Source organism: Neomonachus schauinslandi, chromosome 4 (assembly GCF_002201575.2).
Source record: "Neomonachus schauinslandi chromosome 4, ASM220157v2, whole genome shotgun sequence".
Lineage (NCBI taxonomy): Eukaryota > Metazoa > Chordata > Mammalia > Carnivora > Phocidae > Neomonachus > Neomonachus schauinslandi.
In genome coordinates, this window is record NC_058406.1 from 100464182 (window position 1) to 100492127 (window position 27946).

Genomic DNA, 27946 nt, shown 5'->3' on the forward strand with positions numbered 1-27946 from the left:
AACCAAATCCTATCAGCTACAGAATTACATGGAGTCACCCATTTCTTATACAGATATTGACTTTTGCTCCCCACCATAATATTTGATAAATGAAAACAAACATTTATTAAGCACATACCACATGTAAAGAAGTCTGCTAAGGACAAACAAAGATGGCTAAAAGAATACCTGTGCTCATAGTCCAGGGGTTACTAAAAGGAAAAAGTGATGGGTCATGAAAGGAAGGGAGGGAAATCAATATGAATGAAAAGCTAGCATCTCACTCTAGGGAAAAGAGGACAGAGGATTAATCCTTTGGCAAAAGCAATAAAAGTAGATTCCTGGGTAATGTGAAGCTGAGAGTTGTTCAATCTCATCAGATTCTTAAGGCATCTGTAGATCAAATTTTCCAAAGAAAAGTAGGGCAATGACAAATGGCACAGCTAAAAGTAGGTCATAAGTATAGCAAAGAAAATAACAGCCAGCATAAACCTGGCCATTGTTATTGTTGAAGTCGTGGAATTACTGCTTTCAATCACTCTAGTCATCATTGGCTTCCTGATACGATCTTCTGTGGTGAGGATAGCTTTTCGGGCTCCATCCCATTTTCCAGGGCCTTGAAGACGATACTGGATTGGAGTGCAGGGTCCCCAAAATAGCTGTACTGCCAATTTGGGGTCAGTGAAGGCCAGAGACAGCAGATTGGGCCTGACGCCCACCAGATCAGCAAGCTCTTCCATGGTATCTATATAGTCTCCCTGAATGGTATGGCGTTGGCTCTCCACATACCTGAAGCAGAGAAGACAAAAGCCATGGCCTATCAACAATTCAATCAATCAATCAATCAATCAATTATTCAATGCTTCTGAGTGCCTGTTATTGGCTCCCATATTTGGCTAGGAGCTGTAGAAAACAGAGAAGAAAGACAAGACATTGTCTCCAACCTTAAGGACCTTATATAATCTACTGGAGGACAGAAGATAGATACAGATGAAGCAGAAAAGAATATAAGAGTTTTGGTACATTGTGTAGTTTTAGATTGCTAAATATAAATGTTAGAAGAGGGTAGTTAAAATAGAGCAATTGGTCATTGAAGGATGTGGAGGATATATCTGATAGCAAACAGTGAAGTGTTACAAGTCAGGGGAGCAGTAGAATGAAGGAATAAAGTAGGAATGAGTATGGAATATGAGCATGGAATATCTATGGTGCTACCTACAGTAGAGGAGGCATGTTGTGGAAAACAAGGATGGATAGAGAGAGACAAATATAGCATATCCAGATACAGAGGACTCTGATGTTATGAGAGAACTCACCACAAAAATTCTCAAGTTTGGGATCTTCAATTGTTTATGAGGGCAGTGGTAGTGGGCTCCACAGAGCAGGACTTCCCAGGGCCAGTGCTAATTTGGAATACTGAAAGGAGGGGGAGGATGACTCATCCCACTAGAGGAAGTGGCCCTCCACACAGAATCAGATGGAGTGATAATACTAAGTACAGATTTGAAGAGCTAGAACTTTTTAGGGGGAAAATGTGGTAACAGATACTTGTGGGAGGAGTGGGATTTAGAGAGCTAACTGGTAACTTTTTACTTCCTATAAGGAAAATAAAATAAAGAACAGTAGGACAGAAAGGAAGAGGAAAGCCAAGTCAAATTAATTGAGATTAGATGGGATAACTTGAGGAATCCAAAAACAAGGACAGGAAAAAATGATAGAAAATATTTTGAGGTAGAATTGGTGAGATGGAATTCTAGAGGAACTAACAGATGGCCAAATTGGAATTTAATGAAATGGGACTAATTTTATAGAAATGGGACTAGACAGGAAAGAATTTTGAGAGCTTCCCCTTATGGATATTATGTTGGCTTAAGGGTCTGTAGGCATGCATTTATCCTATAGTAGTGAGTCAAGAGCTGAGTATTCATGGTTTCACAAAAGGGATTCACTATACCAGCCTCGTAGGGTTGTTGCAAGGATTAAATAAACTCACGCATATAAAACACTTTGTGTACATAGATGACCCTCAATAAAGGTTACTGGAGACTGCTCACAGTCAGAAGGTAGTTAGACAAGAATAAGTCAAAGGGAAGAGAGGAGGAAAGTTGAAATAGGATAGTTTACTGCCGGAAAAGCAATAATAAATATTATCTAAATCCTTAAAATAACACAAGGAAGATTAAATATAATACAATAAGGGCACGTGGGTGGCACAGTTGGTTGAGTGTCTGACTCTTGGTGTCACCTCAGGTTTTGATCTCAGAGTCATGAGACTGAGCCCTGAGTTGGGCTCCACCTGCAGGGTGGAGTCTGCTTGAGACTCTCTCCCTCTCACTTTGCCCCTCTCTGCTGCGTGCTCGCTCACTCTCTCTCTCTCATATAAATAAATAAATCTTTAAAAAAATTAATAAACATAGTATAACATCACTCTAATTAAGAACTAAGTTGGGGTGCCTGGGTGGCTCAGTTGTTAGGCGTCTGCCTTCGGCTCAGGTCATGATTTCAGGGTCCTGGGATCCAGCCCCGCATCGGGCTCCCTGCTTGGCGGGAAGCCTGCTTCTCCCTCTCCCGCTCCCCCTGCTTGTGTTCCCTCTCTCGCTGTGTCTCTCTCTGTCAAATAAATAAATAAAATCTTAAAAAAAAAAAAAGAACTAACTAAGTAGAAAAATTAACCACATACCTTTTAGCAATTTCCTCTTGAGCCTTAGTTATTTCTGCTTTCATTTCACTTTGTGAGGGCAATGTCTTTAGCCCTAAAGAGGAAAATCAAAATTTTAAGTGTAAAATTACCTCACTGGGAATAATAATCCTATTAACAATCACTATGCCATGCAGAACTCAAAGAAATACAGGATAATTTTCTGTACCCAAGGAGGTTATAATTCACTAGATCACCTTACCCCATCATCACCACAATATGACATTAACAACAGTAACTTACTCTATTCTACTTTGTCTTTGGAAGATATTTCTCCTATTCTACCTTCTAACCAATACCTTCCTCCTCCCTAACATCATCTTCCTATTTGGGAAATTAAATAATGGACATGAGGAAATAATAAATGGTCCCAAAAGTATATGAAAAATAAAGAAGGAAGTAAAAGGGCAGGGTGGGGGAACCACGCCCACATTTGTACTCTTTGTAATAAACAGGCTTTATACCACAGGGAAAGAAGGAAAAATTCTTGATCCCATTTTATGCCTAAAGTCCTATAAAGATAAGCTTTTTCCTATTCTGCTTGGATTCTTCACAATTTCAGAGGCAGCCCATTCCATCTTGATACGGCAATAGCTGACCAAAAAAAAAAAAAAAAGGTTGGTGTGTTTGTTTTTAATGTTAAGCTGATTTTGTGCAACCCTCAAAGTTTCACTCCTTGGTTCTGGTTCAACCCTTTGAAGTGATACTGAGCAAATCAGATCCTTCTGCCATGGGACATTCTTCAAACCTTTGAAGGGAATGCTCATATTGCCCCTGAATCTTATCTTCTCTAGGTAAACCTCTCTGGCTCCTTCAGTTGTAGTTCAGATGTCGTTTTCAAATCCCTTAACTATTCTTGTCTCTCTCCTTTTCATGCACCCCAGTTTCACTTTTAAAATATGTCTTTGGGAAAAGTAAAATAAAATAAAATAAAATAAAATAAAATAGGTCTTTGGGTATGTGCTGACCAGTTTAGACAAGAACAATTTAAGTTCTTAGAGAAGAACAATTTAAGTTCTAGGATATTATAATTCTTTAATGCTGCTAGAGATAATTAAGCCTTTTAGAAGCTATATCATTCTCCTGACTCATATTTAGCCTATTATCCCAAACCCCAAAGTTTTTTCTCCTGTTCTCCTAGCCAAAACTGAAAGAGGGGATATAAAAGGGGGAAAGTAGGAATTTGAGAGGTTGACTCTTATACATTATGGACTAGTCTTTAACCAGGTCTTAATTTTTGGCTGAAATCAAATCACACCATTTCTATATTTGCTTTTCCCTATAATGAAAGATTACATTCTTTTGCTTCACAAACATGTATCAGTTGTCTAAAATCTAGATGAGTGGATTCTACTCTGGAGTGCCCACTGGAATCAGTGGAGGAATATTTTCTCAGAGATCTTATGTCTGCCCCACTTAGATTTATCAAATAAACACCACCAGGCAAAGCATACCTATTTTGGGAAAATTTCCCAGGAGATTCCAATATATGTCTACAGTTCTAAGTTATTACTTTATGTTCACTCAAAAATAATTTTTGAGCACTGATTTTATGGCAGGCACTGTTACGGTCATACATACTGTTTAGCTATTTAAAAGCAAGAACATAAACATAATTAAACATACCACTAAGTAGTTAGGGAGTCAATTTGCACGGTCACTTACCTTTAAATACTTGAGTGACCCAGCGTCCTTGCAGCTCTGAAATGGGCATAATGGCACCCAAGGGCTGGATCAAGCCTATGATTGCAAGAGTTGGCTTTTCCAGGTTTGGAGGGAAGACCTTTTTATATAGGGAAATCTTGTTTTTGACTACTTGGACAGAATCTTCAAGAAAAGGGAAGGCAAAGGTATAGCCTGTGGCAAAGATGACAGCATCCACGTGGTCCTCCCTGGAGCCATCGTCAAATATGGCAGCCGTTTCTGTGAATTCCTTCACGTTTCCTTTCACCTTCACCAAGCCAGATATTATACGATTTGGCAGGTCATCATTCACCGTTGGATGTTGACTCAGAGCTCTGTAAGTGGTGATAAAGATCAGAAGAAAGAGAAATGCGAGAAACAAAAAGGGGTATCAGTAACATGTCAGTAAAATTCTACGTTGATGGAGGTGGTTAAACAATATGCTAATGGTCTCCCTCTGGTCTAGCCATGAAATTTGGGAAAGCTCTAACGTATACCAGCTTGGCACAGGTTAGAATCTCAGAGCAGAAGTTGGGACCTGGATGGCATTGAAAGAGAAGACTGGGTGCTTGGGTGGCTTAGTTGGTTAAGCGTGTGCCTTTGGCTCCAGTCATGATCCCAGGTTCCTGGGACTGAGCCCCACATCGGGCTCCCTGCCAGTGGGGGCTCTGCTTCTCCCTCTGCTCCTCCCCTGCTTGTGCTCTCTCTCTCTAATAAATAAAATCTAAGAAAAAAAGAAAGAGAAGACATTGGAGAAGTAAAAGAAGAATGGTCTTATTTGAAGAGTGTATATATGGTTTCTCAAGGAATAGTAGTAATATTCTCAGTGATATGATAAGGCCACAGGCCCATAGATTCTATCCACAGATCAATAGGTCTGGAGAACTGGACTATCTGCATTCTATTGAGTCTCATTTCTAGTTTCAAAGTCCCAAGAGCTAGAATTAGACCATCATTTTCAAATGACATGTATATAGTGATTTATAGTTATAAATTGATTCTATATACCTTCACTTATTTGAGTCTCACACAAATCCAATGAAGGAGGCAGGACAGGTGTCATTATCCAAGTTTAGAGATGAGGAGATTGAGGCCTACAGAAGTGGCTTGCCCAAGGTTACACAGACTAGGATTTTAGAATTTATGTCAAATTGGTTTTCCATGAATTCCCTTGGGAGCCTCTGGGCCTGTTAAGTAGTATTTTCCTAGAGACGGCATAGGATAAGACTGCCAAAAAAAAAAAAAAAAGGGGTTTCTAGTGTCTTGGACCTTTCTAAAAATCAGTCTGGATCCTTGGGCCCTTAGTTAATAGGCTCTGAGATTCTCAGCACAGCATGTTCAGACAGAGCTGGCCAAGCCTCAGCAACATGGCATTACTGTTACTGGTTTGTTGCATTTAGTTATGCTTTGACTCTAACCTTTAGAGTTTAGGTACAGATTCTGTTCTTATTCTGACCTCATGATTTCATCTTTCTCTGTAAGCTTACTGCTTTTCACAAACAGTACCACCATCTACATAGTCGCCTAAGCCACAAAACTGGAGTCTTCTACCTGGTCACACGGGCTTTTCCCTTTCTCCACTTAGTATCTTCAGAATAGTTTTTTTCTATTTTCTATCTTACCTAGACTATTACAATTGTCTTTAGGGCCTCCTGCTCCATGCCCCTTCAGTCTATCTTCTACATCATTTTTGGAGTGGTCGTTCCAAAATGTATTTATTATTAGGTCACTCACTTGCTTGAAATCTTTCAATGCCTCTGGACTCTTCATTCCAAATGTTTTAGTTAGCAGAGTATACAAAGGTTTTGGGTTTTTTTTTTCTTTTTCTAAATGTTTTATTTATTTATTTGACAGAGAGAGACACAGCAAGAGAGGGAACACAAGCAGGGGGAGTGGGAGAGGGAGAAGCAGGCTTCCCGCCCAGCAGGGAGCCCGATGCGGGACTCAATCCCAGGACCCTGGGATCATGACCTGAGCCGAAGGCAGACGCTTAATGACTGAGCCACCCAGGTGCCCCACAAAGGTTTTAATATACCTGTCTGGTGAGGCTGGAGATGTGCTCAATCACTCTTTCATCTTTGCCATTTTATTATAGTCTGGCCAAACCAGACAACATGCAAGTCCCAGAGCAAAATGTATTTTTCACTATTCTAAGACCTTGTACTTAGAATTAGAATGCTACTTCCTTACCCTACTTACTTGGCTAGCTCCTATTGTTCCATAAAGCCTCAACTGATTTTGTAACCACCAAAGTTATGGATGCTACAGTTTCCATAACTGGGTGAAATAAATGAGTGAAAGAACATAGTCTCAAAGTATCACCCCACTGATCAAAGGGAAAACATCTTTACAAAGGAGAAACCTGGTAGGTGCCACCTTATCCAAGTGATCAAATTTAACCTCATTAATACAGGATAAATTAATATGATGTGGATGCTGGTGTGATCCACCAAGAAGGTACAACATAACCTATGAATATTTGTGCCAAAATGCTTAACCAGAATATAGTAAAGGTAGGACAATTATGTGAGTCCAAATTTAGAGATTTTCTATAAAACAGTTGGCTCAATTCTTTTAAAAAAGCTTATGTCAAAAAATGGTAAATTATTTCAGATGAAGAGAGACTAAAGAGACCTGACAGTTAAATGCAATTGGGTAATACCTGAAAGGATCCTAGATTTAAAAATAGGAGAGCTGTAAATAATATTTTTGGGAAAATTTAGAAACTTTGAATATGTGATATATTAGATTGTATATATAAAATTGTATTTTATCAATGCTGAATTTCCTTGTGGGCACTCTGTTATGTTTGTGTGGGAGAATGCCCTATTTCTTAGGCAATATATGTTGAAGAATGTAGGGCAAAGTGTCTTAGTGACTGTGACTTACTCTCAAATGGTTCAGGAAAAATATGTATGTATGCATCTATGGATGGATGGATGCTGTATATGTGGGGATTTATCTATTTTCAGAGAGAGGGAGAGAGAGAAAGCAAATGTAGCAAACTGTTGATAGGTGAATCTAAGTGAAAGGTATATGGGTACTCATTGTACTTACTATTTTGGAGTAAGTAAATCTGAACATTAAAAAAAATAAAGAGTTGGAAAAAAGCATTTAAAATCAGCCTCTAGAAATGCTTTCACAGTCTATCTCCTTGACTGTGTGAGGTCTCCCATAGTTCATACCCCCAGAACACTCCATGCATTTATCATACTCTATTGCCTGTCTTCTCCTTAGAGTACTTAAGGTAAGATCCATTTCTCGAGTCTGACATTTATTTCTTGTGTGACTACAGACGAACTAGTTTCTCGAGGTGTCAGTTTTTATATCTGCAAAATAGAGATTAAAAAAAAAATACTTCTAACCTATAGGGTGTGAGGATTAAATGAGATCATACATGCAACTCATTTAGCAATGTGCTTGTCTTATAATAAGTCCTCAGAAAAGTAAGGTCTTATTATTTGTATTAGTATTACTATTAGGTCTTTAGTCTCTGTATTCTCATGCGCAGTATAATGCTTGGCTCATAACAGGTACTCAGTGTTTGTGGGATGAATGAATGAATTATACACTGCCATCTGCTACCATTTGGTTGTTACTGGGTATTGTGTAAAAAGAACTTATATCTGAGGAAATGATCAAATGGTTAATGCCAAGGAGAATCATAGGCTGAAGATTACAGATTACAGTAGATCTCAGACTTCTATAAGGCGCAAAGTAGAAATCTGATCTCAGATCTGTGGATTTTCTCCATGTATGGGTAGAAGTAGCTCTATGATTAGCCTGTGTGAACAGTCCTTATTCTTGTGCCTTGGGCATCACTGCCCCACTCCCATCGTGGCAACATACCTGTGTTTAGGCTTTAGGCCAAACATCTTGTGGTCAAACCTTTGGTTCATCTTTTTCTCCAAAAAACTGTTTACTAATGATTGACCACAAATCTTCGAAAGAAAATGCTTATATCGAGAAGAGAATAACACATCAAAAGGATAACCATAGTCTGCTACACGATTCAGGATCCAAGCCCCTCTCCTGGTGCTGAGGAAAACCTGGGGCATGGGGGAAAAAATTGTTTGCTTTTGTCATTCTCTGCTCATAATCCTTTAATAGCACCCCACTCTCTTCAAGATTAACTTCAAACTCATTTGTCAGTCTTTTTAGTCCCTGCGCAATTTTTTTTTTATATCCTGCAATTTACCTTTTCAAACACTAAGAATACAATTAAATTAGTACACTCACTGACCAAGAACATGTCTTTCAATCACCACTGCATTTCTGTTTAATGTCATTATGCCTCCTTGAAAAGCCACCTATTTTCTTAATTCTCCAAAGCCTATTTATTAAGATCCAGATAAGTGTGCCTCCTCCATAAGACACCACTGACCATTCTGCTTGACAATTTTCTCTCCATCCTTTGAACTTCTCTAGCACTTAACCTGCCCAACTCTTGTAAAATCAAGGAGCAGTAGAACTGAAAGCAATCAGATGTCATTTAATCTAAAACCCTCAGTCTCTTTTGCCTTTGACATTATTTGCATTATTACCAAAAACCCCTGTTATTTATCATGTATACTGATACTAAATTTTTTACACTTCTGTCTCTGCAAATGTGTTTCCCCCAGGGTGGGAGGTACAGAAGAGACATCTTTCAGTCTCTCCAACACATCATCATTGCTTCTATTTATTCAGAATTGTGACCTGTAACCCACTGTGCCAGGTCCTTTAATCTATATTCTTACTCAATCAATACAACAACCTCTTGAAGTAGGTATTATTATCCCCATTTTACGGATGAGAGGCATGGAGAAAATGAATAGCTTGCCTGAAATCATACAGTTAGTAAGTGGCAGAGTTGAATTTCCAGCCCAGGTCTGATGACCCCAAAGCCTGTGCTTGAAGAAGTGTTTCATTGATTATTTAACGGTAAAACTGCAGATCACTAGTAGAACAACAGGAAGCTGGTCAGTTTTTAGGTGCCCTCTGCTGGCTAAAGTCCATGTTCAGAGCTGATAAACTTTTGACATTCAATTACCTGGTGAAAGTATCACTTTCTCTACAAAACTCTCTGGAGATAGTTTCCAGAATTGTAAGGTACATGAGTACCTGCTCTATGGTCTTTTGTCTATAAACTCTCATATAAAAAGGTGACCAGTCTACAGAGGGATAATAATGTACTTCACTCATACATTCTCTCTGATGGTAACCTTACACACTCTGATGATTAAGCACAGTTGAAAGAGCATTTTTGGTCTTAGGAATCACACAGCTTTGTGTGCAGTCTGTATAACTTTTGTTATATAAGTTATATTGTGAGTAAATGATCAGAGTCTCAATTAAAAGATTCCCTATGTATAAAGTAGTGACAATAATACATCCCAAGGCTGTTGTGAGAATAGTGCACCACCTGCAAAGGGTGGGACATATAGTAAACACTCAATAAATGCTTAATGGCTTTCGTCATACTTCTCATTTCAGTTTTCCATGTATACCTTGTTTTAAGCAAACACTGTATTTACAAGTCTGGATTTATACGAAAAAAATGTAAGGAACGTTGTTTTATAAGAAATGGGTGTTTTCTCTTCACAAAAGCGTTTTATCACAAAATTTATTATACTCAAACTTCCTTGATATACTGAAACTTATAGGTCCCTTTAAATTTTTTGATCTGCAAACAAATTCTAATAAACACAATTTAATATGTAAAGCAAAAAGTTAGAACCCGGCAATTGAGTTTGTTTGGCTTGCATCAGTGGTGTGCTGAGGTCAGCCCTGCCGTGCAGACGTGGTTGTACAGTGTGTTGTCCCCAGGCCTTCTCAGACACAGCCACCTTATCTCCATCCACTCTGGATGCTTCCTTTGGCAATCTACAGTTCCTCAGTGCATGGAAGGCCCAGCTCCCTTATAACTGACCACATGATAAGCCAGTGATATTCATATTAAAGAAGACTCATGCTTTGGGTCCCCATCATATACCTTGCACACTCTTTTATCATAACACCTATATAAATTTTTACCCTTTTTTGTTTATATACCTATTTCCTGATCAAGCTTGTTGAATTAATTTATAGGGCAACATATTAAATTACTTTTGTGGCAATAGATGGGGATAATACTGAGAAGTGTTACTGAATGGAGTTTCTGGGTAAAGTCGTGGCATTAAACTTCTATTTTAAAAAGATTTTAAACATATTTGTGGAGAAACACAGCTTAATTAAAGTTACTGGGAAATGACCACTTACCTATTGCCAATAAAGTTATTCAATACAGACATGAATAACAAGATATAAAATGACATGTCTTTTTCTAGGAATTTATAATGAAGACATTTTCTTTCCAGCTCAAAATCTATGCTCCAAAAAACAAAACAGCTCAGGTCTTTTTTTTTTAACACTGGAGTGCAAATTTGGAACCCAAAAAACAAAACAAAACAAGAAAACTCTAGGACATAGAAATTGCTTTAGAGTGAATGTCATTCTGATACCTAACTGTATGCAAAGGCTGGGGTGAACTCCTTGCACATGCTACAGCGTGGATGCTTTTCATACCAATATCCACGTTGTCTTTGGAAAGATTAGACTGTTTCTATTTTCCATTTGGGGAGTGAAGAGGAAAATTCCCCCACCATCCTCTGAGTGCAAAGCCTTCCACTAAACCAGTGTGCTTTCCTTCATATGAGAGTGTGGCACTTCCGCTAGCCTAAACAGGAGCCACACTCTGAATGCTGCTTTCGACCAAGTTCCCCAGGCAACTGCTTGGTCTTCAAAGTCAGAGGCATACTCAGAAGAGACAGCTGATTGAGATCATTGGGATTCTTTAGTGTGAGGTCAACGGGAATGATGGGAATCTAACAGGGAACATTGGCTCCATCATATCATGGTCATAATGTTGCCAACTGAGGCAATGGAGCCAAGCCCTATGTTTGCCATTGGTACGGATGGGCTATGTGCAGAGGCATTCGTACTCTATGTTGGGTCTACAGACTGCTTCTTTGATGAGGCAAAGTAAATAATTTACTGATTCAAACCTGCTTGGCTGTGTGGGAAATTTCCACAGCCAGATCCCCTCCAGAATTCCCAATCCCAATTATAATGACTCTCTTTCCAGTGAAAATATCTGGATTCTTATAGTCTCGGCTATGGAAGTACTGTCCTTTGAACTTTTCAATTCCTGCAAGAGAAGGGAAAAGAATTATCGGATGAGGTTTATCTGCTATCATTTGTCAAACCATTCATTTTGCTGGCAGTGTGTAGAGTTTAAGCACACATCTCCATATATTCTCCCTTTACTCAGCCGCATGCTTGCCTTTCTGAATATTTTTGCCTATTTTCTTTTCTCACAGTCTCAGAGCAGAACCTTGTGACTTCCTTACCACGGATAGTCTGCTTACCTCAGGATCTGCTTGTATTTTGGACTTGTAGACTCCCAAATCCAAACTGCTGCAGAAAACCTCCTTTCTCTTTTGTCTTTTCATATTTAAATACCTACTCCCATTTCAACTGGAGTACATATGTTTTCATATACTCTAGAGTATACTAGAGTGCTTTTTTTTTTTTTCAAAATGAAAATCCAGGTCAAAAACTATAATTAAGTTCTTTAAGTTTTCATTTCTTCCTTAGAAACTCTATATTTGTTTGTTTCCTTGATTGCTGAAAAAGTCTTTATTCAACCTAATACGGATCAACTTCATGTTCTTTCTTTTGCTCCTTAGAAAAACTAAGGTTGTTGTGAAACCAAAGATAGAACCCTCTAATTTTTCTCTAGTCTCCAAAATTAATGTTATTTCTACCTCCCAAATGGCAGTAATCAAAGTTGCGCCAACATCTTTCAGGGGAACATGTAGAATTAGGATAAGCCTTATCATCCTTAGGTAGGAATCACTCAGGCCACAATCCTCCCATTCCTCAGAGATCGGGTCACAGGCATGGCTCAAGGGTTTCCTTCCTTGTAGGCTACTCACCAGGAAAGCTTTCCAAGGGTAAGTGAGCATTGGTGTGATGGCCAGTGCAAACCATGACTCCATCAAAGACATTTACCTCCTTTTTCCCTTCAGATTCTGTGACTACCTCCCATTGGCCTGAAGTGGAGAAATCAGGCTGCTTCTTCACCCTGCACACAGTGGTCTGAAAAGAAAAGTGATAGCTACAGGAGACTAACCACAGCCAATACAGTGGACATCTTCCCTGACATGACTCTCTTTGCAGAGTGTTACACAAAGGGCTAATATCACATAATAGAGCTCATGCAATGATATTTGATTTTCATATTCCACACACAAGAACTTCTTTGTCTGGGGCTGTGGTCAGAGTGAGAAAACTCCCATGAGGCAGGCTAAATAAAATAGTTGGCAGGTTAATGTTGCACTCTCCTCTGCTTCTAGAAAAGTGCAAATTACTCATTCTCTTAGACCATGCCCTAAGATGTCATGAGACACGTGAATAGAACTTAGGTTTCTCCTGTGCTTCTAAGGCACTCCATGCACTAAATGCCTATTCCTCTCCTGACCCCCAGACATCCTGGGACCCTCTGATATCTTTTTACCCCAAGTCCTGTTCTCACTGTCTAGGCTTAAACTTGTGACTGAGTCAATGAACCTCTCTTTGGCTCCCATAAATGCCAATTTTACAAGTAATTATAAAGAAAGAGGCTGCAAGATGGGATAGTCAGTGGTATAACTTTTAGGTTTAAAAAAATATTTTTTTCTATCCAGCCTAAGGAAACATTAAGAATGTATTCCTATGTGGTTCTAGGGTCTCTGACCGTAATGTCTTGGTGGACTCCTAGAGATACCATCTCTGTACACCCTAGCCATCCTGCACTATTTAGAGTTCTTCTCTAGAAGGTTCTTGCTTTTACACAGGCTTGTGCCTCTGCACGGGTCATCTTTTATTTGTTCATTTGGCAGATTCCTACTTACCTTTCAACATTACCTAACATATTATCTCCTCTAAAAAAACTTCCCTGGTGCCTATTGTCTCATGCCCTGATGGGTTAAGCACCCTTCCTCTGAGCTAACAATATATAAATCTCTATGGCATTTATTACCCTGTAACTCTTTACTTTTATTAGTTAAATTTATAGAAATTTTTTTCTTCATTTTTATATCTTCTTAACTAGACTATGAAATCATTGACTTTTTTTTGTCTTTGTGTCTCCACTGATTAGTACAGTAACAAACTTGTTAAATGTGTTTAACAACAAGTGAAGGGAAGTCACTGAGCTATAAAAGACTTACTTTGGAAGTTGTCACTGGATATTACCACTTTATTATCATTGTTAAATAGAAAAAGTCATGATTTAGCAGAATGATCAGAAGGTAGAAGGGACGTGGGGGTGGGGAACTGGATGCAGATGGTCAAGAGGTACAAAATTCCAGTTATAAGATAAATAAGTACTGGGGATGTAATAATGTACAATGTGACGACTATAGATAATACTGCTGTATGGTATATTTGAAAGTTTTTAAGCGAGTAGATCCTAATAGTTCTCATCACAAGGGGAAAAAAAAAGACAAAAGAATGGAGTCTTTGTCTGGATGGGATAGATATATGGGCATATTAAGCCAGGCTTTACACATAAGCACTGGTAAATTAAGCCACATTATTCATTTATTTTACAAACAACTTCAAACACAAAGACACCCACAAAATTCCCTACCTTAAAGCGAATATACTTTAGAAGATCAAATTCTTTGGCATACATCCTGAAATACTCGAGGATCTGGGAGTTGTGCATGAAGTTAGGATAATGATCTGGGATGGGATAGTCACTGAAGCACATCATCTCCTTAGATGTGTTGATGATCACTGATTTGTAAATACTGGCCCTTCCTTCTTCAGGATTTTCCTGCATTAAATAAGAAGCATTCATAGCAACTTGAGAATTAACTTCATGGTTTATTAACAGTCAATAAACATTTGAAAAAGTTTTCTGAAAGAAATGCCAATTAAAAAAAGTTATATAGACACACACACCCCTCCACATCTCCCAGTATTTGTGCCCTTGTGTAGTCTCTTCCCTTTGAATCTGAGTTGTCTTTGTGACTTGCTTTAGACCAATAGCATGCAGTTGGAATGATACCTGGATAGCTTCCAAGTCAGTCCTAAGTAGTCTTGCAGCTTCTGCCCTCTGTCTCTTAGAAAGCTTGATCTGGTAGAAGTCAGCAGATATGTAAGAAGTCCAACTACCTTAAGTCACCATTCTGTGAGTAAGCCCAAGTCAGACACGTGAAGAGAATGTTTGGGATACAGAGATGTGTAGCCAGCCCCCAGAAATTTGATTTATCCCAGCTGAAGTTCTAAACATGTGAACAAAGAGACCACAGCAGATATATAGTTTCAGTTGTCACCTAATTGCAATGATGTGAGGCTCCAAGTGAGAACTGCTCATCTGAATAATAGTCTTATAAATATTTTATATATTTCAAAGCCTAGATGAGTTTCAAGGGTTGTTGTACACTGGCAAGACTGCACTCCAGGAAACATTGTACTAACTTCTATTCTGTCCACATATGTTCCCATATTACCTCATTTTTTTTACTCATTTAAAAAAATTTTTAAAATTTTATTATGTTATGTAGTCACCATACAATATTTTTTACTCATTTAAAAGATTATTACTTGGTATTAGCACAAACAGAAACTTATGAAATGGGAACTTATGCTGGAGAGAGTGAAGTTAGTACAATGTTTTCTGGAGAGCAATGTGGCAAGAATATGAAAACCCTTGAAACTTACTTAGCTTTTTAAGAAATATTCAGCGTAGTAGACAAAGTTATGTTAAATGATGTTAATGATAGCATTATTTATAGAAAAGAAATAAGCTAAGTGCCTGTGATATTGTGACTTATAAGAAATATATGTTTGGTCATTCAGATGACCAAAAAATATCTCTCATATGTATTTGGGTCTTTGTATGTATTTTGCATATATATGTGGACTTGCCTACAGTTCCTGACTCATAGCTCCCCAAACCCTTGGAATTTCCTAAGTGTTAAGAATGAAAAAGATGTCTTTTGTTGTGTTAATGAAGTAACTTTTGGAAACCACTTAAGGATAGGGGCTGATTGCCAAAGGAGCCAACTAAGGGGAGCTGGGGTGGCTGTCAGTTAAGCATTCCACTCTTGATTTTGGCTCAGGTAGTGATCTCAGGGTTATGAGATTGAACCCCATGTTGGACTCTCCTGCTGAGCAGGGAGTCTGCTTGAGATTCTTCTCTCCCTCTCCTTCTGCCTCCCCCCACCCCACCACCACCACCACACATGCTCTCCCTCTCTCTCTCAATTAAAAAAAAAAAAAAAAAAAAAGAGGAGTCAACCAAGTGATTAGAGGGCTGGACTTTCAGTCCCACCCCCACCCCCACCACCGACCTTTGGGGAGGGGAGAGAGGCTAGGAGTTGAATAAATTGTCAATGGCCATGATTTAATGATTTCATCAACCATGCCTACATAATGAAGCTTCCATAAAAATGTAAAAGGATGGGGTTTGGGGAGCTTCCAGACTGGTGAAGCTGAGGAGATATGGGGAGAGTTAGAGCACTCAGAAAGAGCACAGAAGCTCTGTGTCTTGTCCCCATACCTTGTCCTATGCATTTCTTCCATTTGGCTGTTATAAGTTATATCCTTTTATAACAAACTGGTAAACCAGTGAGTAAATGGGTTTCCTGAGTTCTGTGAGCCACTATAGCAGATTAATCAAACCCAAAGAGGGGGTCATGGGAACCTCTGATTTATAGCCAGTTGTCAGAAGTATAAGTAATAACCTGGATTTGTGACTGGTATCTGAAGTGGGGTGCAAGTGGGTGGCCCTTTCACAACTTTAAAAGTACATATTACTGCTTCTCCATTTGGAAAATTCCTATCATTCAAGAGTCACATCAAATGGCACTTCTTTGAAGAAGACTTTTCTGTTTTCCCCACAGAGTTAGATGTCCCATTCATATCCAAGTTCTCAAAGGCAACTTAAACTTAACACTGTATTATTCTGTATATGTTTCTATGACTGTGAGGTACCTGAGAATAGGATGTATATCTTATTCTTCTTTGTGTCTCTATCATCAACACAGTGCCTGATATATAGTGGATGTTCAATAAGTGCTTTGAAATGAATTAATGACTGAATTATGGAAAATTAATTTGGAGACACCTAAACTGTAATTTTCAAATCTATGTAGGAACATTGAAAATGACCTATAATATACCTTTTAGTAAAAAAAAAATTAATATTACAAAATTAAATTCACATTCTCACCATCAAATATATAAAACTATGTCTGCATGCAATGTATACTACCTATATTTACCCATGTTTATATAATTATGCATTGTAAAACTTCTCCCCTGTCAGATGGTTCTCTCTGAGTATATTTTATTTATTTTAAGCCAATAAAACTTGAAAATAGGAAAAACAAGTTGATTTATTAATGAGGTAGTAATTTTCTTTTGTTTTTGTTGAAATGTTGTTTATACAACACCCATTCATGATTTAAAAAAGAAAAACCTTCAGCAAACTAAGAATAGAAAAAAAATTTCTTCAGTTTGATTAAAAAAAAATCTACAAAATACCCACAGCTAACATCATAACTTAATGTGAGAAAATGGACAATTTCCCCCTTAAAATTGGGAACAAGGCAAAGATGTCCTCTCTCACCATTCCTGTTCAACACTGTACTAGAAATCCTAGTTGATGTAATAAGACAAGAAAAAGAACAGTGGCTGTACCAGATTGCATTCCCACCAACAGTGCAAGAAGGTTCCCCTTTGTCCACATCCTCGCTAATACCTGTTATTTCTTGTGTTGTTGATTTTAGCCATTCTGACAGGTGTGAGGTGATATCTCATTATAGTTTTGATTTGTATTTCCCTGATGATCAGTGATGTTGAGCATCTTTTCATGTGTCTGTTGGCCATCTATAGGTCTTCTTTGGAAAAATGTCTATTCATGTCTTCAGCCCACTTTTCCATTGGATTTTTTGTTTTTTGGGTGTTGAGTTTGATAAGTCTTCATAGGTTTGGGATACTAACCCTTTATCAGATATATCATTTGCAAATATCTTCTCCCATTCCATAGGCTGCCTTTTAGTTTTGTTGATTGTTTCCTTTGCTGTGCAGAAGCTTTTTATTTTGATGAAGTCCCCATAGTTTATTTTTGCTTTTGTTTCCTTTGCCTTAGAAGATGTATCTAGAAAGAAATTGCTATGGCCTAGGTCAAAGAGGTTGCTGCCTGTGTTCTCCTCTAGGATTTTTATGGTTTCATGTCTCACATTTAGGTCTTTATTCCATTTTTAATTTATTTTTATGTGTACTGTAAGAAACTGGTCCAGTTTCATTCTTTTACATGTTGCTGTCCAGTTTTCCCAACAACATTTGTTGAAGAGACTTTTTTCCATTGGATATCCTTACCTGCTTTGTCGAAGATTAATTGCCCATATAGTTGTGGGTCCCTTTCTGGGTTTTCTGTTCTGTTCTATTGATCTATGTGTCTATTTTTTGTGCCAGGACCATACTGTTTTGATTACTACAGCTTTGTAATATAACTTGAAATCTGGAATTGTGATGCCTCCAGCTTTGCTTTTCATTTTCAAGGTTGCTTTGGCTATTTGGGGAAAATAGTATGGAGGTTCCTCAAAAAGTTAAAAATAGAACTACCCTATGACCCAGCAATTGCACTACAAGGTATTTACCCAAAGAATACAAAAATACTAATTCTAAGTTTAGTATAAGGAGTAGAACCATGCTTTCTAGAGCAGGTCAGTTGGGTTCACAGAGCTAAATGCATCACAGATCTTACCCCTGTGGCAAAACTCATATATTTATATTCTTTTACATGTTACTAACACAGCAAAGTGTTTTCTTATGTCAACAGAAACCATCAAGGGGCACCTGGGTGGCTCAGTCGGTTAAGTTTCTGCCTCCAGATCAGATCGTGATCCCAGGATCTTGGGATCAAGTCCTGCATTGGGCTCCCTGCTCCATGGGGAGCCTGCTTCTCCCTCTGCCTCTCTCTCTTTCTGTCTCTCATGAATAAATAAATAAAATCTTAAAAAAAAAATCAAGCTATTCCAAACTCCTGATTGGACCCCAGGTAGGGTTTACCACTGTGTTAAACCACTGCTTTTTATAAAAGAGAGTGGGAACAGAGCAATACTGGATCAGTGAGTGGAAGAAGAAGCTGTTGCACTGGGGTTTTAAATTTTTCTACCATAATTAATAAATCTGCCCTCTACAAATGTACCTTGATTGTATTTCCTGCCTAAGCACATGACTCACACATACGAACAGGAAGTTCATACAAGAAAAGAGAATAGGGGCAGTGTTGCTCTTCTGTTCCTTTGACAAACTCAGAATTCCATGGGACAAAAGCTCTCTTAGGACTGTTCTCAACCTTGTCTGCACATTGGAATAATCTGGGGAATTCTAAAAAACACTAAGGCCTGGTCCCTACTCCCAGAGACCCTGTTTTAATTGCTCCTTGTCTAATATGCAGACAAGGTTGAGATCTGCTGGTAAGAGGTAGTGTGCTGGCTCCAGAAAGCTCAGGGCACCAGAGTTCATCCCATCAACCTCAAAAGTCATTTCTCCACACATTCTTAGCTAAATTGCAAAATGCTTGAGGACAGCGGCAGGAGTTTATCTTTATTTCGACATCGTCTAACAAAGTGCGAAGTTCAATATACTGTTACTGACTTTGTTTTAAAGATGCCACATCATCCTCATTTATCAACTGGAAAGCTGGGGTTAAAAACTATAGGGCAATGGTCTCCACACCAGCTGCACATTAGAAATAAGTGGTGGAGAGTGTTATTGGCATCACAGGCCAATAAAACAAGAACTTCTAAATGGCCTGACGTCAGTATTTGTTAAAGTTCCTCAGATGATTCTTTAAAGTACAGCCAGTGCTGAGAACCACTGCTCTCTAACCTCTTCTAAGTGTTTTTGCATTCATTCATTTGTCTTTTATTTTTTTTGGAGGGAAGAGAGTTAATAAATTTAAGAATTTTTAAAAACCTATTCATCTAGGCGTGTTTATTACTTAATTTATATTTTATTTAGTTTTAATTTTACATCATATTGTATCCACTTGGTATCTTTTTTTATATTACCTTTTTATATTATATATACTCTTTTTTTTAAAGATTTTATTTTTAAGTAATCTCTACACCCGACGTGGGGCTCAAACTTATAACCCTGAGATCAAGAGTCACATGCTCTACCGACTGAGCCACCCAGGTGCCCCTACATATACTCTTTAGAGCTTTGCTACTGGAAATGCAGTTCTCAGATCAGCAGCATTGACATAACGTAGGGGTTTATCAGAAATGCAGAATCTTGGCAGCACTCCAGATTAAGGAATCAGAATGTACATTTTGGCAAAATCACCAGCGATTCATATGCACATTAAAGTCTGAGAAGCACTGCTTTGGTATGCCTTAAGGATTTTAAAAATTCAGATTGACTAAAGAATCTTAAAAAAATATTTCCAGCATTAAATACTTATTAAATCCTCAGCATTCATAAGGGGTTTATCATTTTAAGGCTATTTCACTCATAAAGTAATATTAAAGTATGAAAAATCAAAATGATATGTTAGCACCTACTTTCCACCATCAGTCTGATCTAATGTTAATGAGGAGACTAAGAATTGATTGAAATTAATGTCTAGAGAACTTATAAATAATTACTACTGGAAAGTATTCAACAATAATAAGAAGGAGGCAAGTGGGAGAGTAAATCATATACTCCTGTTTAGCAGGTGGAACAGAGAAAGAGGAAGAGAGATAGGAAAATGCAAGTGATGGTATCTGAGAATAAAAATATGGATGTATACTGAATCCCTAGGACCTGTCACAAGAAAAAGAAAAGGGCAGCTCTGAGTCCCCATTGTCTTATGGGACACCTGGCAGCAATGGTGGAATTCCAAAGTGCTTGGGATGATCCTATGTATGAAACCCCCAGTGAATTACAAAAGAGTTAGAGAAGTGGGGAGAGCAGGACTCCAAATAACAAACCAACCAGGGCGTGGTAGAGAAGCAGGTCTCAGAGGAAATTCTTGAGGAAAACAGCATCAGCATGTAAAACATATTTAATCCAAAATTAATGAATGTTTATAATACCTCAGAATCCACAACTGTGTAACTGTGGAATGTGTGAGAATGAAGGTCCTTGTTTCCACAAGCATTTTAAGCAGCCCCTGAAGACATTTTGCTTCTCAAGGATTTATTTATAAAACATAAATATATTTGGCACCTAACATGTGCCAGACATCACACTTGGCTCTAGAAATATAATAGTGTGGGTGTGCACATGTGTATGTATGTATATATATGTGTGTGTAAAACATATTACATATGATATATAATATAATGGACACAGATGTAGTTGGTCTTAAAAGAAGTCAGAGAGTTATGACAAAATATAGCTTCTTTATTTTCAAGGAAGCAGTTCATATGGTGCTGAAATTTTGTCAAGTGGATACTCAGGAAAAATCCCAGGTTAAGTTTTTAACAGAGAACAAGTTTAAACCACTTTGCAGGTAAATGCCAGAAACCTGATAATCAGGTAGAATGGGGACCTGACCTGATTGCATTGCCTGATCAGTTATTTCTAAGCCTGGCTAGGACGCTTACCAAAGACACCAGATGCATGGGCCCCACTCCAGGCCTACTGAATAATAATAACAATGACATGTAGCACTTATGGTACACCTGGCACTGTTATTAGTGTTGGCATAATTATCCATTCACTTAACCCCCACAATAACTCCATGAAATGGGTGCTATTATTATCTCCTTCTCAAAGATAAGAAAACAGAGGTACACAGAGGTCTAATGATTTTCCTCAAGGTCACACTGCTAGTAGGTACAGACCTAGGATTTGAACCCAGGCTGTGCGCTTAACTTATTTACTATGTTGCGGCTGGATTCAAAAGCATAATTTTCTATTAATTACCAAACACTAATTAACAGCCTTTTCAGTTCATGCCCAAGACTGAAGCATGGGGGTTCCACCAGGGGATATTCACTCAAGGTCTGAGTAAGAACTATTGTCAAATAGAGTTTGTTCCCCAAGACAGAGCCAAGATGCAAAAGGACTGCAGTGCCGTTCAACTAAGGAATGCTATGAAGCCATGTATGTATGTATGTACATATGTATTTTAGAGAAAGAGTGAGTGCATGAGTTGGGGGGCAGAGGGAGTGGGAGAGAGAATCTCAAGCAGGCTCCATGCTGAGCACGGAGCCCAACGTGGGGCTCGATCCCATGACCCTGAGAACATGACCTGAGCTGAAATCGAGAGTCAGATGCTCGACTGATTGAACCATCCAGGTGCCCTGCTATGAAGCCATTTTTAAGTGACTGATCAATACTGTGTTTGTGTGTATAAAATATGAAACACATCTGGACATCTTAACACCATTCACTGGTTTAGAAAGTAAGTTTAAAAGCAAACCCAGTGAATGCCTGCCACTTTGAAGATCAGTAAAGGAGGTTGATATTCTTTGGCATATAATTAGCTTAATTATCTTTTAAGTAGATGATAACTAAACTTAGTGACAAGTTGCAGGGCTGGATGCACATATTAATAACTCAATTTTAAAAACTGAATAAAATGCAACGGCAAGAAATACCAGTTGCAGGTGCCCTCTGCCCTCTTCTGAAGACAGGCCTTTGAACTAAATTTGATTTTTCAAGTGAAAGAAAAGTTCAAAGCAAAGAAGACAGCCAGAATTTATATTCTATTTGAGACTAGGATTATTAGAGAATTATTTAAATTGAACTGGAATTCAAAGAGAAGAAAGAAAGAAAGAAAGGAAATAAAGGACAGAAAGAAAGAAAGAAAGAAAGAGAAAGAAAGAAAGAAAGAAAGAAAGAAAGAAAGAAAGAAAGAAAGAAAAAGAAAGAAAGAAAGAAAGAAAGAAAGAAAGAAAGAAAGAAAGAAAGAAAGAAAGAAAGAAAAGAAAGAAAGAAAGAGAGAGAAGGGAGGGAGGGTGGGAGGAAAAAGGAAAAAAAAGACAGTAAGGTCAGAGAGGACTGAAAAGGGGATCCCTGGAAGGAGTTGTAAGCAAGTGTTCTAGATCATTTACTTATTAATGCAGACCAGGAGCAACCACTTTAAATTTCCTAACCATTTTACATTTTCTAATGTTTGTTATCTTGTTACACTCCACCCTCACTCTGCCCCCCACCAAGATTGTTTACCCTCTTTCAGATAGCAGCAAAAATCATTAAGTGAAAATGATCTCTGTGCCATTTTCATTTCCGTAGACATCAGTAAAGTACAAACAAGTGATACCTGTGTCCTATTTTGCTGCTAGCCTGGGGCGGGGGGAGGAGAGGGGTAGGAAGAACCTGAACAGAACCTGAGGTGATGGTTGGAGAGAAGAGGCCAGCGGGCTGAATTCTAGCAAGTTTAATCACTGTTAAGCCCATCATATTAGCTGACACAAGATAAAATATCTCATTGTTGGAGGAGGTCATCAAGAGGACATGACCACCGGTTGACTGGACTCAGGCAATTGGAGGCTCCTCACCCCTTCCCCTGCCCTTGGGCAAATCTCCATTGGTGAATTCCACCTCTGGGTAACCAAACCAGTACTGAGGGCAAACATTAACTGGGAACCAGTAAGCCTGTCATCCCTGTAGAGTGGTAACTGTCAATATAAATTGCTTGGGGGGGCATAAGGATAAGCAATCCAAAACTGCACTGAATGTCCAGTAAAAAAGTCAGATCACTCATGGTGGATGACAGCACACTACCGAGAACTGAACAAGGTAGTGTCTTCCCAATCCATAAAGCTGTGCCCAACATTGCCACCATCTTAGATATCTTGGCCAGAGTCCTAGGAGTGTACTGTGCTGTGCTGGACTTAGCAAATGCCTTTTTTCAGTATATCCCTGACCACTGAGTCACAAGACCAGTTTGCATTTACATGGGAGAGGCAACAATAGGTCTTTCGAGTGATTCCCTAAGGTGCCGTACACGGCCCCACCATATGTCATGGGATGGTAGCCTGAGACCTGCCCTGTTTTCCTTGCCCACATCACTAAAATGGGTCCATTACATTGATGATATAATGTTAACATGGGAAGATTTGCCTCTGCTGGAGGCAAACCCTGGAGGCTTTGCTGGAGCCTATGTGAGAGAGAGGATGGGCAGTGAACCCACAAAAAATTCAGGGTCAAGGGAGCTGCCTGGTCAGATAAGACTTGTGTTGTCCCAGAAGCTGTGGTTGATAAGGTGCAAGCCTACCCAATCCCTAAGAATGTGAACAAAATGCCAGCCTTTGCAAGGATTTAGGGACTTGGGAGGACTCTTACTGCCCACCTGGCACAGTGTCCCCGTTCCTTATACCACCTGGTAAAGAAAGGGCACATGTGGGACTGGGGATCAGAGCAGCAGGCTGCCTCTGAAAAGGCCAAAATACTAGTAAAGCAGGTTATAGTTCTGGGCATCTCCCAAGCAGGACTACCATTTGAATTAGATGTGTCTGTGACTCTGGAATATATGCGCTGGGCACTAGCAGAAATAAGAGAAGGAGAGAGTACTCCTGGGATTTTGGTCTCAGCTCTGGGAAGAGAGCAAAAACCTGTCTACCCGCACAGAGCACCCTTCCAGATTAAGCCTCTCACTAAGGAACAGAGCACTGTGGTAAGAACTTCCCTGCCCATCAAGGGATGGGATGAGAATACGTTCCATTTACCCACCTCTGCCATAGCTCAAATTTCCACTGTGATTAAGTGACATGCCTATTTGCAGCAGAGGTGCACCCTGTCCACCAGTCTACTAGAAATGCAGGTGCTGCTAGGACCTATGGAGGATGTAGATCCTCCAGATGCCCCTGCCCCTCTACCTGTTTTGTCCCTGTAGCCTGTAGGGAGTGAGTGGGGAAATTCTAGCCGATGCCCAGTATACACATGGGTCTAGTCGGGGAAATGCCTTCAAGAGGAGTACAGTCACTATTTTGCCCAAAAATGACACTATCTGGCTGGAAACAGGAACAGAGTACAGTGACCAGTGGGCTGAACTCAGAACAGCTTGGCTGGTGATTCATGAGTTCTGGCTGTTACTCCTTTGTTAACCCTTTGCACTGACAATTGGGCTGTTCTAAAGGGATGAAACCTACGGCTTGGACATTGGGAAGGCAAGGGGTGGATGATTGTGAATCAGCCCTTGTGAGTATCAGGATATGTGGAAAGACATTTGGGTCCCCCTATAAGAGCCTGAAGTATAACTCACTGTTTTCTAGATCCCTGCTAATAAAGCACTGACATCCCCTGGCAATCAGGAAGCTGATACCTTAGCTCGTTTCACCCTTGAACTATAGTGACTCAAGTTAATGCAGTAACAGCATGTCTTGTGTGTTATAACCAATGCCAAAGGCAGCTACCAAAGGAATCTGGTGTTCTCAACCAGGGAGTGATTGGCAAATTGATTATATTGCCTCACTCCCTCAGAGTGAAGGTTACACATAGACCCTGGTTTGTGTGGACACAGCACGTGGCCTAACCCAAGCTTTCTCTGTGAATGTGCAAACCAGGCTGCCACCATTAGGGGATTATAGAAGCTGAGTACCATGTATGGATACCCTCATCAGTAGACATGATGGGGTGGTCCCATTTCAAAGGTCATGATGTTCAAGACTGGGCAAAAGTCATGATAGTGAATGGAGGCTCCAGCTCCCCTAGAGCCCCCAAGCAGCAGGGTTGGTAGAAAGGAAAAATGGGATATTAAAGGAGAGATGAAATTACTAACAGGTAAAACCGTTTTGGCCAAGTAGACGAAAGTACTGTCCCAGACTTTAACACATTTGCATGATCAACCAATAAGTCCTAATTACCCCATATGCCAGACTGGGGACCCCCGCCAAGGCCCTCGATACTGTAAAGGTGTGGAAGTTGCGGAACCCAGCCATTGCCCCAACTCTCACCAAGATGAGCATGTTGTGCTGTTGAGAACACCAAACCCTGAGAAAGGCATTATCTACTGGAATTTGCAATGGCAAGTTCTGCTGGGATGGGTGAGTTACTTCGCACTGGGATCCCATTGTCCTGCTACAAGCTAGACTTGTTGAAACATACTATACCTGCAGAGGAATATGTACCATCGAAAGAGGGGGAGAGGATGGAGTCCTGGTCTGGCATATCGCACCCCTAGTCCATCTCACACCTGACAGTGCTGCCTCGCCTGGCCAACCTGGATGGTATACGTGACCTGGTCAAATTCCTAAAACTGCAACCACCCTAACGTCTAAAGATCAGGCCTTGTCATTCTTGTAACAGAGGAACATCTCCCCATACAAGTTCCTACTAAATATCTGTTTGACCTTAGACTCTGCTGCTCCTTTGGTGTCCAGTTACAGGATGGGCACCTGACAGAAATTCCTTTCTACAGTGGGCCCACCCCTATGTCCAACAAAGAAATCAATCCAACTGATGGCTATGTGGGAAGCTGCCCCTCTCTAGCTCCTCAGGATTGTCATGGTGAGAATCACCCCTCCAAGAAAGACACTGAAAGGCCCTAAAGCCGTGCATTAAGGAAGAACACATTAGGACTAGCATTCTTGGTTCATCTGATATTACCAATACTAATCCAGAAACCTGGCCTGGGGCACACACTATCAATAACACTGGGCATGGGTCTTCTTTTTCTGTCTATCAGACTACACAGGCAGCCCATTAATCTGCTCATTGGAAGGGTCCCAGAAATACCACCGTTGAGCCAGATTTGGGATGGGTTTATGGACATTTGAACACCCAGGCACCCCTGTGTTGGGAAGAGAGAAACGTCATTTGAAACAGAACCAACACAACTGTACCGGGAATATAGGAGGGATGTCACTGGAACTGTGTGGTCAGTCACTCTGTCATATTAAAGGAGAGTGACTAGTTTGGTACTAACTGGTCGCACCACCCAGGTATTTATTGGGTAGCCTGAAAAGGGGCCTAGTGGTTGTGTGGAACAAAACTGTGGCCACGGTTCCCACCTGGGTGGTTGGACCACTGCACCCTGAGTTTTCCCTGGGCATAGGGGAGAACTCACCCCACCCATGGAAACAATACTTGTCAATTTCCCTCACCTCAAGGCTAGATGGACGCGCTGTGTTTTTCACTGACATGGATTATAGCTGTTGTCTTTATTTCCGCCATTGGCCCGGTGGATGTTATAGTACATTTAGAAGCCCTTACTAAATTCACCCAGCAAGCATTAAATGATAACCAACAAACCTTGTCCTTACTGAATACTGAAATAGCTCTAGTGAGAAGAGTTGTCGTCCAAAATAGAATGGCTTTGGACATTATTTTTGCCTCAGAAGGAGGCACCTGTGCCATGATCCAAACAGAATGCTGTGTGTTCATACCTGATGAGTCTGCTAATGTATCACCTTTACTAAATCACATGAGAACATAAGTGAATACCGTGAGTGATCCAACCCCCAGCTAGGGAACTTAATCAATCAGTGGTTGGGAGCCTGGGGTCCTTGGTGGGAAAAAAAAAAAATTGTTTTGGAAATCATTACCTTAACCTGTGTTTTCTTTTGCATGTGCCTACACTTTTACCGTGGTATCTGCCTCCCATGCAGACAGACAAAACCAAATGGGCCACCTCCATGATAGCGAACCCCCTTGCTCACTGCTCAGGGGACACCATAGAAGAGGGGGCTGTGTGACATTGTAAAAGCTGGTCAGGAGAGGTGGCATACTGGGGGGAAGTCATCAAGAGGCTGTGACCACACGTTGACCCACGAGCTGGACCCTCAGAGACTTCTTGGAATGTACATTCTGCTGGCCTTACTAGTGATGGGGTGTTGAGACCACGTGCATGGTACTGACGGAATCCAGTTAACACATGGCAGGTGTGGAGATGTACTTGTCTTGCTGCTGCCCAGGACACGCCTCATATGTAAGTTCCCTTGCTTATTTAAACTTGCCACCTGCCACCCTGGAGTGGCCCACCTCTTTCTTGGGTCTCTCTCTGCCCTCCATGAAGGGGACCAGTTTCAGATTACACCTGGGATGCTCCGGAGGTTGCAAACTAACACTCTGCTGGGCGCTAGTTCCAGTGAGGGTTCCAAGTACTGAAGAACCAGGAGACTTACCTGGAACCTCCAGAGCCCTCCAATGTCATCCGTCCTTTCAAAGCAGACTGGCTCCAGGCCTTCCTCCAGGCAGCACTTGATAGAGGAGAGCCCACTCACACCTCCCCCAATCACTGCAATTCTTTTCTTGGTCATGGTCTCCCGATATCTTTACCAGGCTAGATCAATGTAACCTGTCCAAAACAAACAAACAAACAAGCAAACAAAAAAAAAAAGACAGAAAGCACACTTCAGTTAACACATTTCAGGGAAATTGGATCTTGGCCATGGCATCCTCCAAATAAATGCTGGGACAACAGGTGCTTTAGGAGAAGTCAGATTCTGCTGTCCCCCCTGGGCATAGGGAATTGCTAGGAAAGGGATATGGGGAGCCCTGCGTCCGCAAGACCCGAAGCTGAGAGCCCTGCTGTGGCAGCCTATCTCACTGCCTTTCCTGTAGCACCTGGCCGATCCTTCAGCTGCCATCCAGAGGCTGCGCTGCACTTTTGGCTGCTGT

General features: G+C 40.1%; 1 protein-coding gene across 1 annotated transcript; it reads right to left on the reverse strand.

The window, feature by feature from the left end:
• Positions 1–33: 33 nt before the first annotated feature.
• On the reverse strand, positions 34–27935 carry FMO5 (flavin containing dimethylaniline monoxygenase 5). Its single transcript, XM_021688097.1, has 9 exons — positions 27893–27935; positions 27451–27623; positions 14016–14204; positions 12319–12481; positions 11386–11528; positions 8210–8409; positions 4343–4695; positions 2660–2732; positions 34–768 (listed from the first exon to the last, which is right to left on the reverse strand). The coding sequence occupies exons 2-9, from the start codon at positions 27583–27585 to the stop codon at positions 423–425; spliced, it is 1602 nt and encodes a 533-aa protein (XP_021543772.1). The 5' UTR covers positions 27586–27623; positions 27893–27935; the 3' UTR covers positions 34–422.
• Between the last annotated feature and the right edge of the window lie 11 nt (positions 27936–27946).